This window comes from Prionailurus viverrinus, chromosome E2 (genome assembly GCF_022837055.1).
Source record: "Prionailurus viverrinus isolate Anna chromosome E2, UM_Priviv_1.0, whole genome shotgun sequence".
Taxonomy (NCBI): domain Eukaryota; kingdom Metazoa; phylum Chordata; class Mammalia; order Carnivora; family Felidae; genus Prionailurus; species Prionailurus viverrinus.
The window spans coordinates 44,092,636-44,107,209 of record NC_062575.1 but is presented as its reverse complement, the minus strand read 5'-3'; the positions used below and the strand labels follow the sequence as shown (position 1 = coordinate 44,107,209).

The following is a 14,574-nucleotide window of genomic DNA, read 5'->3' as shown; positions in this document are numbered from 1 at the left end:
TTCGTTTTCTGTTACTCACTATTTACAGTAAATGGTTTTGCTGCTGGAAATTAATCCAGGGCAAATTTGAGAATATGAATTTGGGAGAAGAAAAGCTGGTTCATACTGATTCTGAAACTGTTCCAAGACTCATGGCAATAAGTAAGTTTGGAACTCTAGCTTCCAGAGACATCAAAAAAATGACATAATTTTGCCAAGGGGAGAGAGATTCCTGCTGAGACCTCTGGTAGAGATCCTTATCCTTGTTATTGTCCCATCCTCCGTCTGTCACTTTGTAATAAGCCTACACACATGCACTATAGGCCAAAGTTTTGAATCCAAGCGTCTAGTCCCAGTTCTGTCACTGATTAGAAGACCTCTCCATTCCCAATCTGGCCCAGGCCTGACCCCAGAATGCCCAGTGTAGAACCTGTGCAGAGCCTCCAAAGAAAACCTTCATGTTCTCTCCTTCCATCCTTGAGGAACTCTGACATCCTACATCTCCGATTATTTAGATGACCAGTATTAGGTTCACACTAAAGGGTGAACTCAGTGGGAAGTGTCAAGTGTGCATACGTTGACCAACAGTGTATAGCCATTGCTTTGGGAGGTTGGCCAGGTTCCCTGAGGAAAACTAAGGGCCGGTGTCAAGAGCCCCGTTTGTGGGCACACCTGGGTGGCTCAGTTAACTGTCTGACTTTGGCTCAGGTAGTGATCTCACGGTTCATGACATTGAACCCTGCATTGGGCTCTGCACTGACAGCATGGAGCCTGCTTGGGATTCTCTCTGCCCCTCCCCCTGCTGACTCATGGTCTCTCTCTCTCTCTCTCTCTCTCTCTCTCAGAATAAATGAATAAACATTAAAAAAGAAATCCTAGTACTCACATGTAACAAGCGGCCAATTATAATGCCATGCTTTCCTAGCTTTTTCTTCATGTATCCACTCATTGTTATAAGCCCTGCCAAATCTCTCTATTTAACCCTACTTCCTTAAATATTGGGGCGGGAGGTAGCCTTCTATTGCCCAAAGCCACGTAACTCTTCATATTTACGAATGCCACTCATACGTTAGAGATGCCATTCTAAATGAACACCTATTATTAAAAGTGCATACACACAGTTAAGAGAAACCTGACCATGCCTATCATAAGCAGGTGATGAAGCAGTATATTTAGCACAACTGGGTCTCATCCTAAAATTGGATTCTGTTTAAAAAAAATAAGACTTTCTGAACTCTACACGAATTGGGGAACTTAAAATTTCAGACTGCAGGAAAGTTGGACAGAATACTACTTATTATAACCACACAATACCACCTTCAATTTCTCCAGCGTGGGAAAAACTTCTTGTCCTCTAGCAAGAAATGTAACATAACCCCTTAGAACAAAAGTCAAAATGTGTCATGAAGTAAAATAACTCAAGATCAACTATTACAGGAACTTAAATTGCTGGTGGAGCTGTCAATCTTTTGTAGATATCTTGAAGAGTAATCTATTTAATGTATTTTAAAATTTACAGTACATGTATCCTTTGACCTAGGAACACACTACCAGGAATCTTATCTATAAAAGGAACTAATGGCTATTCCACAAGAAATAAGAACATATGGGGCTGGGAAGATGGTGGAGCAGGAGGAACCTAAGTGCACCTCATCCCATAGACACAACTAGATGACACAATAGTGTAAATAACCCAGTGGACAATCTGAAGACTCGCTGAACAAACTCCACAACTAAAGATAGCAAAGAGGCCACATCAAAGAAGGTAGGAAGGGTGAAGACGTGGTTGGGAGCAAAGCTGTCTGTCGTGGAGAGGGAACCAGTAGCACTGAGAAAGGTGAAAAACAGACATTCATGCCAGGGAGCCCACAAACAGGGAGGATGAACAAGCAGAGCCCCCAACAGGCAGAGAGTCACGCAGATGACTGTCCTGCAAGGAAAAGTGACTCCAAACCACAGCAGGGTGGAAGCAACACTTCTCCTGAAGTGCCAGGTTCTGAACAGGGGACACTGCACTGTAGGGCACTCCAGGACCTCTTTATGAAGTCACTACTTTCCAAACAAGACTTCCAGATCACTGACAGACACATGAAAAGATGTTCAACATCCCTCATCATCAAGGAAGTACAAATCAAAACCATGAAGAGATACCACCTCACACCTGTCAGAATGGCTAAAATTAACAACAGAAGAAACAGAAGGTGTTGGCAAGGATGTGGAGAAAGGGGGACCCACTTGCACTGCTGGTGGGAATGCAAACTGGTACAGCCACTCTGGAGAACAGTATGGAGGTTCCTCAAAAAGTTAAAAATAGAACTACCCCATGACCCAGCAATTGCACTCACAAGTATTTACTCAAAGGATACCAAAATAAATGCATCCTGATGTTTATAGCAGCATTATCAACAATAGTCAGACTATGGAGAATGCCCAAATGTCCATTGACTGATGAACGGATCAAAAAGATATAGTATATATGTACAGTGGAACATTACCCAGCAACCAAAAAGGATGAAATTTTGCCATTTGCAACGACATGGATGGAGCTAGAGTATATTAAGCTAAGGGAAATTAGTCAGAGAAAGACAAATACCATATGATTTCACTCATATGTGGAATTTAAGAAACAAAACAGATGAACATACGGGAGGGGAGGAAGAGAAAAGAGGGAGAGAAACCCCAAGAGACTCTTTTTTTTTTTAATTTTTTTTTCAACGTTTATTTATTTTTGGGACAGAGAGAGACAGAGCATGAACGGGGGAGGGACAGAGAGAGAGGGAGACACAGAATCGGAAACAGGCTCCAGGCTCTGAGCCATCAGCCCAGAGCCCGACGCGGGGCTCGAACTCACGGACCGCAAGATCGTGACCTGGCTGAAGTCGGACGCTTAACCGACTGCGCCACCCAGGCGCCCCAAGAGACTCTTAACAGTAGAGAACAAACAGGGTTGATGGAGGGAGGTGGGTGGGGGTGGGCTTGATAGATGATGGGTATTAAGGAGGGCACCTGTTATGATGAGCAGTGAGTGTTGTATGTAAGTGATTCTACTCCTGAAACCAATATTGCATTGTGTGTTAACTAACTAGAATTTAAATAAAAATTTGAAAAGAAAAAAAAAGTACACAGACATTTCAAAGGAAAACAATAAAGGCATAGAGAAACATGACACAGGTTTATGTAACAGATGAAAAAAAAAAGGCAGGATGGAAATAGTTTCTGCCCAGATTGTGACTACATGAAATATGTATGAATAAAGACAAGGATGGAAGTTTAATTAATTAACTGGTTAACTGGGTAGTTAAAATAAAAATCTTCTGCATAGCAAAAAAAATTAAAATGAAAAGGCAACTTATGGAATTGAAGAAAATATTTGTCAACCATCTATCTGGTAAGGGGTTAGTATCTCAAATATATAAATAACTCCTACAACTCAATATTTTAAAAACCCTTTTAAAAAAAAAAAAAAGCAGAGAAAGTGAATAGACACTCTTCCAAAGAAAACATACAGATGGCCAATAGGCACACAAAAATGTGCTTGACATTGCTAATCATACACACACACACACACACACACACACAGAGATAAACTTACACAATGTTATGTGTCAATTATATCTCACTAAATTGGGGAGTGGAGGGAAGAAAATCATAAAAGCTTCCAGAGGGAAATGACACATTACATATACAGGAGTACTGTCATAAGAACGACAGCTGAATTCTCATGAGAAATTATGGTCTATGGAAGACATCTCTGGAGCGCTATGAGACAAAAATCTATAAAGCAGTCTAATTTGGTCATTTGTATCTTCTCTCGATCAATTTAAATTAGAAATCAGTAATCAAAAGATATTTGGCAAGTGTTCGAATATTGGGAAATTAAATCACATACTCCTAAACAATCCACAAGTCAAAAAGGAAATGAGAAATTAGAACGTACTTTGTTCTGAATGAAAATCAAAGAACACTCATTAAGAATTGTAGGATACTGCTAGCAAATTTATAGCACTAAATGCCAATATTAGAAAATAAAGATCTCAAATCAATGACTCTCTCAAGAAACTAGAAAAGAAAGAGCAGACAAAATCCAAAGTAAGCAGAAGAAAAATAACAGACTAGAGTAAAAGCCACTCAAATATATAACTGTAAAATAATAGACAAATTTATGAGACCCTATATCTGGCTTTTCAAAAAACTCATAAACATCTAGCCACATTGATCAGAATAAAAAGAGAGAAGATGCAAATGACATTTGTTTTTTGTTTTTAGTGTATATATTTTGTCTTTACATTTAAAGTGGGTTTCCTATAGGCAGCATATATTGGAGTCTTTTGTATTCACTCTAACAATTTCCATCTCTTAAAAAGAATTGTTAAACTATTTATATTTAAAGTGATTACTGATATATTGGATTTATATCTACAGCATTGCTATCTATTTCTCATTTGTCCCATCTGTCCTTTTTCTGCCTAATTTTGAATTATTTTATTTAGTTAGTTATTTTGAGAGAGACAGAGACAGCTCAAGTGGGGGATGGGCAAAGAGAGAGAGGGAGGGAGAGAAAGAATCCCAAGCAGGCTCCACATCATCAGCGCAGAGCCTGATGCAGGGCTCAAACTCATGAATGGTGAGATCATGACCTGAGCTGAGATCAAGAGTCAGATGCTTAACTGACTGAGCCACCCAAGCATCCCTTGAACTATTTTTACAATTCAATATTTTGTTATATATTCACTTATTTTTTAGTGATTTTAAAGTGGTTTGTCTTATTTTATAATATGCATCTTTAACTTATCACAATCAACATTCAAGTAATATTATATCTCTTCACATATGGTATAAAAAATACCATAAGAACAGTAAGCATCCATTCTTCTCCCCTGGCAGTTGTGCAATGTGTCATACATTTTATTTCTACATGCGTTATCAATCCCAATCTAGATTGTTATTCTATTCTTTTGTTTTAAAGAGTGAATTTTATTCCAAATAGAATTTCAATGTGAAAAAAAAGTATCATAAAAGTATTATACTCTCAGGGGTGCCTGGGTGACTCAGTCAGTTGAGCATCTGACTCTTGACTTTGGCTCAGGTCATGATCCTAGGGTCATGGGATTGAGCCCTGCACTGGGCTCCCCACTGAGTGTGGATCCTGCTTAAGATTCTCTCTCTCTCCCTCTATCCCCCTCCCCTACTCATGCTTTGTCTTTCTAAAACAATTTTTTAAAAGTATTATACTCTCTGTATGTATATATAATAATATATGTTATGATTATATTATATATATACACACACACACACACACACACACACACACATATCTTTGGGAAGGTCTTCTTTAAGGTTATAAAAATATTCTACAATTTTTTCCAAGACTTTTATGGGATTTTTCTGTCTCACTCTTTAAATATATAAGCCTTGGAGCACCTGGATGGCTCAGTCAGTTGAGTGTCTGACTCTTGGTTTTGGCTTAGGTCATGGTCTCATGGTTTCATGAGGTCAAGCCCCATGTTGGGCTCCATGCTGACAGTTCGGAGCCTGCTTGGGATTCTCTGTCTTCCTCTCTCTTTGCCCCTCCTCTACTTGCACTGTCTCTGTCTCTCTCAAAATAAATAAACTTAAAACATCTTTTAATATGTAAGACTTTAACTTATCTGGAGTTTATTTTGAAGAAAACTGTAAGTGAGGTATCCGATAGTTTGATTTCCCCAAATGTTCAATCAATTGATCCAGCACCATTCCATTTATGAAATAATCCTAATTTCTTCACTTACTTGCAAGTTACCTTTATCATAAAATCCATGATTATTTACATCTATGTCTGGCCTTCTTTTCGCAGTCCATTTATCTGCCTGTGTTTATGTTTTAATATTTCATAGGGGCACCTAGGTGGCTCAGTCAGTTGAGCATCCAACCCTTGGTTTCAGTTCAGGTCATGATCCCAGGGTCGAGCCCCGAGTCGGGATCCGTGCTGGGCATGGAGGCTGCTTGGGATTCTCTCTCTCCCTCTGACCCTCTCCCCTGCTCATGTGTGCTCTCTCTCTCTCAAATATAAATAAATAAATAAATTTTAGTATTTCATAGGCCTTGCTGCCCCTGATTTTGTTTTAAAATTTTTGTTCAGGGGCGCCTGGTGGCTCAGTTGGTTAAGTGGCCAACTCTTGATTGCAGCTCAGGTCGTGATCTCAAGATTCGTGGGATTGAGTCCCATGTCAGGCTCTGCACTGGACATGAAAACTGCTTAAGATTCTCTCTCCCTCTCCCTCTGCCTCTCCCCTGCTCACTCTCTCTCTTTCAAAAAAAATTTTTTTAAATAAAGTACTTTTTTCTTCAAAAAAATCCTGTTCAAAAATCCAGTTTATAAAAAATAAATAAACCGTTATTTTTGGAGGGAAATGACATATTTATGCTGTTCAAAATTCCCATTCAAATCTTTTGTTTATTTAAGTCCTCTGTATATTTGGGCCTGAGGAGGAATTTAGGGTTTTTTCAATATTAATTAATTCAACAAATATTTAGTGAGAGCCAATTTTGTGCCTTTAAGTGTTTTAGTACTGGGTTTGGAGATTTAAATTTGGAAGAAAGTAAGTCTGTATAGAAAAGAGATGCAAAGACAATGATCGCTTGTATAAGACACAAGTAACCAGAAAAAAAGCTGAGAAAGATGCCCCAATAAGAGAGAGAAAAACCAACAGACTATGATATCACGGAAGTCAAAAGAGAGAGACAGAGATCACTCATGACAAATGGATAATTAACTACTGGAACTTTGGCAATTAAGTCATTAATCCACAGGGAAAGGCTTGGCAAATCCATCTTCATTTCTTAAATATTTTGGTCATTTTGTTCAATGCCACTTAAAAAAAATCCATTCTTTCTCCATGACTCAATAAGCTGTCACTATTATATCTTAAACTTTCTTTGAGTCTATTTGTGTGTTTTCTCTTCTATCACAATGACCATCCATTTCTCTACTGAAACTAGATTCATTGTTGGTCTTATACCTATGTTGTGATACCTGGTAAGAAAGATCTTGCTCATGGTTCTTATTTTTCTAAATTGTCTTGCTTGATGTCCATTCAAGAATTTATTCTTGGGGCGCCTGGGTGGCGCAGTCGGTTAAGCGTCCGACTTCAGCCAGGTCACGATCTCGCGGTCCGTGAGTTCGAGCCCCGCGTCGGGCTCTGGGCTGATGGCTCAGAGCCTGGAGCCTGTTTCTGATTCTGTGTCTCCCTCTCTCTCTCTGCCCCTCCCCCGTTCATGCTCTGTCTCTCTCTGTCCCAAAAATAAACGTTGAAAAAAAAATTTTTTTTTAAAAAGAATTTATTCTTTTGGAGGAACTTTAAATCAATCTTCATTAGAACCAAGATTAATTTAGATGGCTTTGGGAATAGTTGACATTTCTATAGTGTCAATTTATCCCCTACATATACGGGATATGATTTAGCCCCTTATCAATTCAAATTCTATTTTGTACTTCTCAGTAAAATTGTAGACCTTTAGTCTGACCTGAACAGTTAACGTTAGGTCTAGCAGACTTGGTAGGTGTGAAACCCAGATGTAAAATGAGTAAACAGGTGAATTGAAATGCTTAAGTTCAACCACTAGGCCAGAGAAGAGCCAGATCTCCCCCATGACAGCCATTCCCTCTGGGTTAGTTTCTTCCATCCACTTCTTTTCTCCCTTCCTCCTGAGCCAAGACTGCATAGGGGTCATGGTTCCGCTGGCAGAACCCAAGAACAGCAGTGGAACTGAGAGTTCCTGCAGAAAGGTTGGCCTCCTCAGAAGACATCTACCAAAGAAGCAGAAAATGGTGGGGTGCCTGGGTGGCTCAGTCGGTTAAAGTGTCCAACTTCGGCTCAGGTCATGATCGCACAGTTTGTGGGTCTGAGACCCGTGTCAGGCTCTGCACTGACAGCTCAGAACCTGGAGCCTGCTTTGGATTCTCTCTCTCTCTCTCTCTCTGCCCCTTCCCACTTGTGTGCACTCTCTCTCTCTTTCTCTCAAAAATAAACATTAAGAAATTTTTTAAAAACGAAGCAGAAAATGGCAAATGCCACTGAGACACAGAGAGGATTTGTGATAAACCCAGTCAGGTCATCACCTGAGTCACCTTTAAATTGCCAGGGTGACATTTTTTTTTAACGTTTATTTTTAAGAGAGAGGGTGAGCGCTTGCACACGTGCAAGTGGGGGAGGGGCAGAGAGAGGGAGACACAGACTCCAAAGCAGGATTCAGGCCCTGAGCTGTCAGCACAGGGCCTGATGCCCCGCTCGAACTCACAAACCTTGAGATCATGACCTGAGCTGAAGTCGATCACCTAACCGACTGAGCCACCCAGGCGCCCCTGCCAGGATGACATTTAAGGGACTAGAGGCTCTGCTGCTGTGACAAATGCCAGAGTTGGAAATATGCTACATGGACAACATTTTTATCCTTCCATGGTGATGAATCCTGGGGTTACATGTATGTGATTTCATTTAATCCTCACACTTAATCCCCATTTTGCAGATGAGAGAATAGCCCGAGGAAGAGGAAACCGCTCACATGTGCTCCTCATTCAGCCTGCCTCCAGTCCCCATGCTCTCAATGAGCACATGTCACCTCCCTTTGCCATGTCCCAGGATCTCCTGCCAGGCCTCCCACGCTTCCCGCACAGAACACAGACACGGGGCACCCGGGGGTGCTAAGATGCAGTTTTTTTATTCTAGTCTGCCTGATTGAGAGTGAATTAGGTGAGGACAGGTGTCTGGATTCCAGCTTTAGGTGTAAAGAACAGGGCAGGAGGATGGGGCTCAGGAGGGGCATCAGCGGCAAAGATTCATCTCCCCAAAGTGTTCAGCTTGAGATCTTCTACGGTGTTCTGACTTGTTTCAACGATGCAAACTTTGCTGATGGTTGCCTGGGAGAGAGTAAGACGAGCAGGGACAGAAGGCCTGAGCGCATGGCAGCGCTATCCATTCCCCCAGGATCACCTCATGCCTCATCCCCAGTCCTTCCGCTCCGTCCCTAGCAAGAACCTCTAGCCCACAGACCGATTTCTGGAGAGAGGGCCGCGATCCGTCAGACCAGGATGGAGACGGCTCCCCCGTCACCCACGCACCTGTGCCAGGAGGGAGTCTGAACAACCAGTGAGGGAGGCAAGAAGAGGAGAAGATTCTGGAGGGCGCGATGGGGGCTGGGCCTGGGTGAGGGGCAAGAGAGCTGAGTCTGGGTCCATGCGATGTCTCCCTCACCCGAGACTCATCTGTCAGGTGTGCTGGATGTATGGAATGGGGATGTGGGTGTTGTGAACAATCCCATGCGCCCGGGGTGCCCGTAGTCGTGCAAGAAATTCCACTTCTTCACAAAGCTCTCATTTTACAGAATCAGCACTTAAGGGCAAGTAGAGGTAAGAGGCAGACTAGCCAAAACCGACCTAACTGTGCAACAAGAAAAATAACAGAAAAAGATAGTTCACCAGAAACACACTGACTAGCGCTGGGGTGCAGCTGCACGTAGCTAGGAGCTGCCTCGAGGGCCTCAGGCACCAGAACAACAGAGTGGAAAATCTGACTTTAGACCCTGAAATGATACAGATGGAAGTGAGACTCTGAACCAAAGGAATAGCGGCCATCAAGGTGGGCACAAGGGGAAGTAAAACAGAAGCCAAAAACCAGAAGCTTCCCAAAGCCAGGGAGTCCCTTCCTGGGAAGAGAGTCTGAGGGCAGGTGCCTTCGTTTCAATATTCCTCAACTAGAACTGACAAGGCTCCTACATGTGCAGGAGCTGAATGAAGAACTTTCTCTTTCCTGTGGAAGGCTAAAATCCTACTCCTGCAATTCTGACACCCCTAACCTAGAAAGAAAAAAATCCTATGAGTCAACACGCTTTCTATGCCACACCGATATTAGTCCCCTATTTTCCAACTGTGCGTAAGGTAATTCGCACACAAGGGACACGTGTGGTAGAACAGGCTGGGTGTGCACATGGCGTGAGGTTGCGTATTCTATGTGCTGTAGAGCGGAGCAAAGGTTTATGTGCTTGATTGTTTATAGCTCTTACCTGCCATGTAGCCCCTGACTGCATGGTCTGTATGTGGAATATTACAATCTGCTGCACGCGCAACGTGAAGGTTGGGGAGGCGGGGAAGGATAGGAAATTACCATGACTAGTGCATCCAAGACCCTGGATAAGAGTCCGTTCTCCACGTAGCAATCCTGGATTTTTTTCATGGCTGTTCTCTCTGGTTCAGTAGCATTGACTCTTATGAGGGAGAAGTCCAACAGTAATTCATTTCCACTGGCCACCGCAGTAAAGACGTCATAAAAAATGGGGCAAGTTTCCGCTGAAGACACAAACAGAAAACACCTTAACAAAAGAATCAGCAGAGTAGGAGGTTCCTGTTTGCCCAACACTTGAAAGCAACTCACATATGTCCAGGGTCTTCTGACTCACCTTCCGCAGAGACCTGCCCACTCCCAGGACTGCTTACATCCCAGACAGACAGAACATTTTCTATGAGGCACTCTCAGCAGAAGAGAGCAGCCGGGAGAGACCCCTGACCGGTGCCTCCGGGCATCCCAGCCTGCCTGTTTCTGCCTTTCAAATAAGCACCACTACCCCCAACTAACTATCCCCTATTGTGTGCACAACTAATGACCCCTCCATCTCCAAACGTCTCCCTCCATTCAATGACTAAAAACATCAGGGGGGTTCTGCAGGACTCCTGGACAATGATCTCCCAGCTGCCGCCTAACTTTGTGGCTAGAACCTGTTTGGAGATCACCATGGGAGGTAAAGGAGTGAGATAGAGCAGGGCAAGGATCAGGAAGGTCATCTGTCCCTCCATCTGCTCTCACCCATCTTGACGCCCAGCTCTTGGGTCACCAGCAATGCCAGCACAAGCAGTGCCCCCCTCATCGTGTCAGCTGCTAGAATGCTCTGCTCAGGACAGGATTTCTGCTGCTTTATAAACTACTAGCACCCTAAGCCCAGCCCACACCCCTCCTAGAAGCTCCAAAGGCCTGTGGGCAGGGACCTGGCACATGTGGCTCCCTCAGCCTTTGGGCTGTTAAGAGTGGGAAGCCCTTCCTACTCTTGAGGGCAAAGCTCTTGGAGAGGATGTGGTTTCTTCTTTGCCAAAGACCAACTGGAGGTGATGTGTCTAAGTGATTCCATGCTGAGCCAACTGCTCTGTTGTCCCAGCTCCAACTGTCACCCCTGTTTCCTGCTACTCCTTCCCTCAAACTATCCTGGCTCCCAAGTGCGATACCCTCCCAAGACAAAGAGATGAAAATCACAGGAGGGGTCAAGGACAGGTCTACACCACTACAGGTAGACAAAAGAGCATCCAAAAACCTTACTTGTGCCCAAGTTTAAGTCCTGGAGATAAGTATGGGGTGCTAGTCCCAACTCAAGCCTCTTGAACACCTTAACTGCTGCAGTCTGTGGATCAAGCCCTGAGAATGGGTGGACACCATCCTTGGGCTACAAATCACTCCCTACTAGGGGAGTCTCAGGACGCTTGGGCAGGTAGGCCTCCTCAAGGGCTGGTAATGCTCTAAATTAGGATCATGTCACCTGCTTCCCTCTCACCCTTAAGGAAGCAAATGCCTGGGCACCTTCTTGACTCCCAGTAGCTCCAGCTTTGGCCCTGTCTCACCCGCCTCCATCAGTAAACTTAATCCCAAGAGGAGGTTGGACTTACTAGCCCATCCAGAAACATTAGTGAATAGTTGTGGGGTTGTAAAGTTTGTCTCTTATGTCCATTGTGAGTTGGAGTTCCACATACCAAGGTGCCAGGTCAACCAAAGGTGCTTAAACGCTCTCAAGAGCTAAACTCAACCTTCTAATCTAGGAAAGTAGTTTATTGGCACAAACATGATGAGATAGTCCATGAAAATTATAGAAGGAAACTCCCAGTGGCCAAATCTGAAACAATTTGAGCAAACAAAAGAAATAACATTGTATTGGTTGATAACCCAAAGTATACAATTAAATGTGTGAGTCCATACTGATATAAATGTTTAAATAAATAAATAAGGAGATAAGAGACAGATATTCTTTACAAAAGCATTCTAGATAATACACATAGGTACTCTCCCTTAAGGAGGTGGAGCTTATTGCCTGCCCTCCTTGTGAGTGGGTTAGACTTAATAATTCATTTCCAAAGAGTAGGTAGGAGAAGGGGAAAAACCATGCAGAAACCTGGCCAAGCCAACATTAATCAAATGATCAAGGCTAACGTAACCAGGGATGATACATATTACCACGTGACAATACGACACGTCACCTCTTTGGTGTCTCCCTAAACCCCATACCTAAAGTTCAGACTCTTAAACTATGAGAAAAACAGCAGACAAAGTCAGCTTAGTGGACATTCTGTAATACCTGGTCCTCAAGACTATCAAGGCCATGACAAACAAGGAAAGACTAAGAAACTATCACGGACCAGAAGAGACTGGGAAAACATGACAATTAATGCAGTGTGTGTAGGATGTGGACGGGATTCTAGAACACAAAGAGGATATTAATGAACAAACTGGTAAAATCCGAATAAAGTCTGGAATTTAGTTAGTAGTAATATGCCAATGTCAGTTTTGACAAATCTTTGCAACTTTTCTGTAAGTCTAGAACTATCCCCAAATAAAAATGCATTAAAAAAAAAACAAACCAAACACTTGCATTAGGAAAGGATTGCATATACTGGCAAGACTTCAGCCAGCAAGTGCCCCTGACCTCGGCGAATGTCTCCACATGAAGAGATATCTCAGACGGACTTGTGGCACCCAGTGGGTCTGCACAGACATCAGCATCCTGACTGTGTTGCTCCAGCACTCCAAAATCTGGCTTCACCATCTCACAAAGCTGGGGAGAACTTGAAGGAAGGGCCTAGTGAAGGACAGCAGACGTGTGATCCTTGCCCAAGTGCCCTGACCACCCTGAAATTCTGTCCCAGTAAAGAAAGAGCAAGCATGGCCAGTCTGGGGCACATGAAGCTTGTGTTCCCAGGCGGATAGTTGCCCAGGAACCTCTGAGGAACATCTGCAGTGACCTGAGCTCGTCATGAGGTGACCATCATAGGTATGACCTTGGGGCCTCATGACTGGAGTGGCTCCATGGTGGCTGACAGCTGGAGTTCAGGACTCGGTTCCTCTTAGCCAAGAGCAGTTACCGGATGTGAATCCTGTTTGGCATAGAGTTCTGACTGGAACCAGAAAACTTTTGTCTTACCTTCAGCTCTGGGCTCCAGCAAACCTCCTTCTGTCACAGAGACTCAGAGAAAAGGCCCAGCAGGTACCTCCAGCAAGCAAGCATTAAGTACAAATGTTCTCGGTTATCAACTCACAGAAATGAGATATTCCTTTCTTCCATCTAACAAACATTCGTGAAGTCCCTGCTACATTTTGGCCCCTCTCCTCATCCTGGGGATGCAGCAGCACACACGGCAGAGCCCTCACTCTCTGGAGCTCATTATGCTCTAAGGGGGAGGGGAAGACGATCAACAAATGACAAGGAGTGCTATGGAGGGAGACGAAGTGGGAGAGAACAGCATGTGCTGCTGGGGGAGGTGGGGGGCCCTGACATAAGGGATCAAGCATGTGGGAAAGTCTCTCTGATAAGGCAGCGTTTGAGGAGCCCTGAGCAATTATGCCATGAATCATATACTTGTTAGGAAGAGCATCCTGGGCAGTGGCAACAGCTCGTGCAAAGGCCCTGGCGTGGTCAAGAAGCAGAAAGGAGACCCATGAGGGAGGAGAGAATGGCAGGAGTAGATTCAGAAAAGCAGCAGGTCTTTGGTGGGCGCTGGCTACGCAGAGCACACGACGGTCCCAGGCCTCAGAAGCAGTCTGGCTTTTCCTCGGATTGTATCTCCAGAGAGATAATGGTGTGAATACTATGAACAGTATAGAGAAACTCAAAGAAGAAGCCAGTTGGGGGGAAATGATATTTCTGTGTCTGCCTGAGGTGCTATTAAAGTGACCAGGTGACAGACTCGGTCAAGAGACGACAAGAACCTGGGCACCAGCATGTAGGGGAGGGTTCAGGGCTCCAGAATCAGATTCAGGAGACTGGCTCAAGGGAGGCCACTGAGCAGGTCAAGGACACAGATTATGATGAAGGCAGGGCAGGAGCCACCAGAGACCGGCCTTCTTTTGGTACTTGCTAGCTGTGAGTCCACTAGCTAAGCACTGGGTTTCCTGAAAAATCCATTAAGTTGAGACCAGACCATCTTCAAGGTCACATGTAATGACAGGCTGACATTGGCATCATTCGGGAGGCCTGACTTGGGAGACTCTCTTGCCCCTTTCCCCAGTCAACCTAGAAAATTTCAGTTCTGAAATTTACTGGTGTCAGCTGACACTTGGACAGAGCCCTCAAGACGGGGAAGGGGAGCCAAGGTAGTGTCATCTGTTGACTCGGGGACTTAGGATCCTGCCCACACATACATCTCCTCCCTCCACAGCCCCCAGGCAATTCTGAGAAGCAGCCCAGAGAGGCCTGGCGGTGCCTCCTGGAAAAGGATGTCAGACGCAGCCCTCCCACCCTGCCCTACTGTTGCGGCCACAGCAGGTATAAAAGGGTTCCAGGCTGGGGAGGGAGCACCTGCCACTGCAT

The 14,574-nt window shown here is 44.0% G+C and overlaps 1 protein-coding gene across 1 annotated transcript; it reads right to left on the bottom strand.

The window, feature by feature from the left end:
• Positions 1–8,660: 8,660 nt before the first annotated feature.
• LOC125152375 (major allergen I polypeptide chain 2-like) lies at positions 8,661–12,005 on the bottom strand. Its single transcript, XM_047834175.1, has 3 exons — positions 10,815–12,005; positions 10,119–10,300; positions 8,661–8,875 (listed from the first exon to the last, which is right to left on the bottom strand). Exons 1-3 carry the CDS (start codon positions 10,873–10,875, stop codon positions 8,795–8,797), a joined length of 324 nt encoding a protein of 107 aa, XP_047690131.1. The 5' UTR covers positions 10,876–12,005; the 3' UTR covers positions 8,661–8,794.
• Between the last annotated feature and the right edge of the window lie 2,569 nt (positions 12,006–14,574).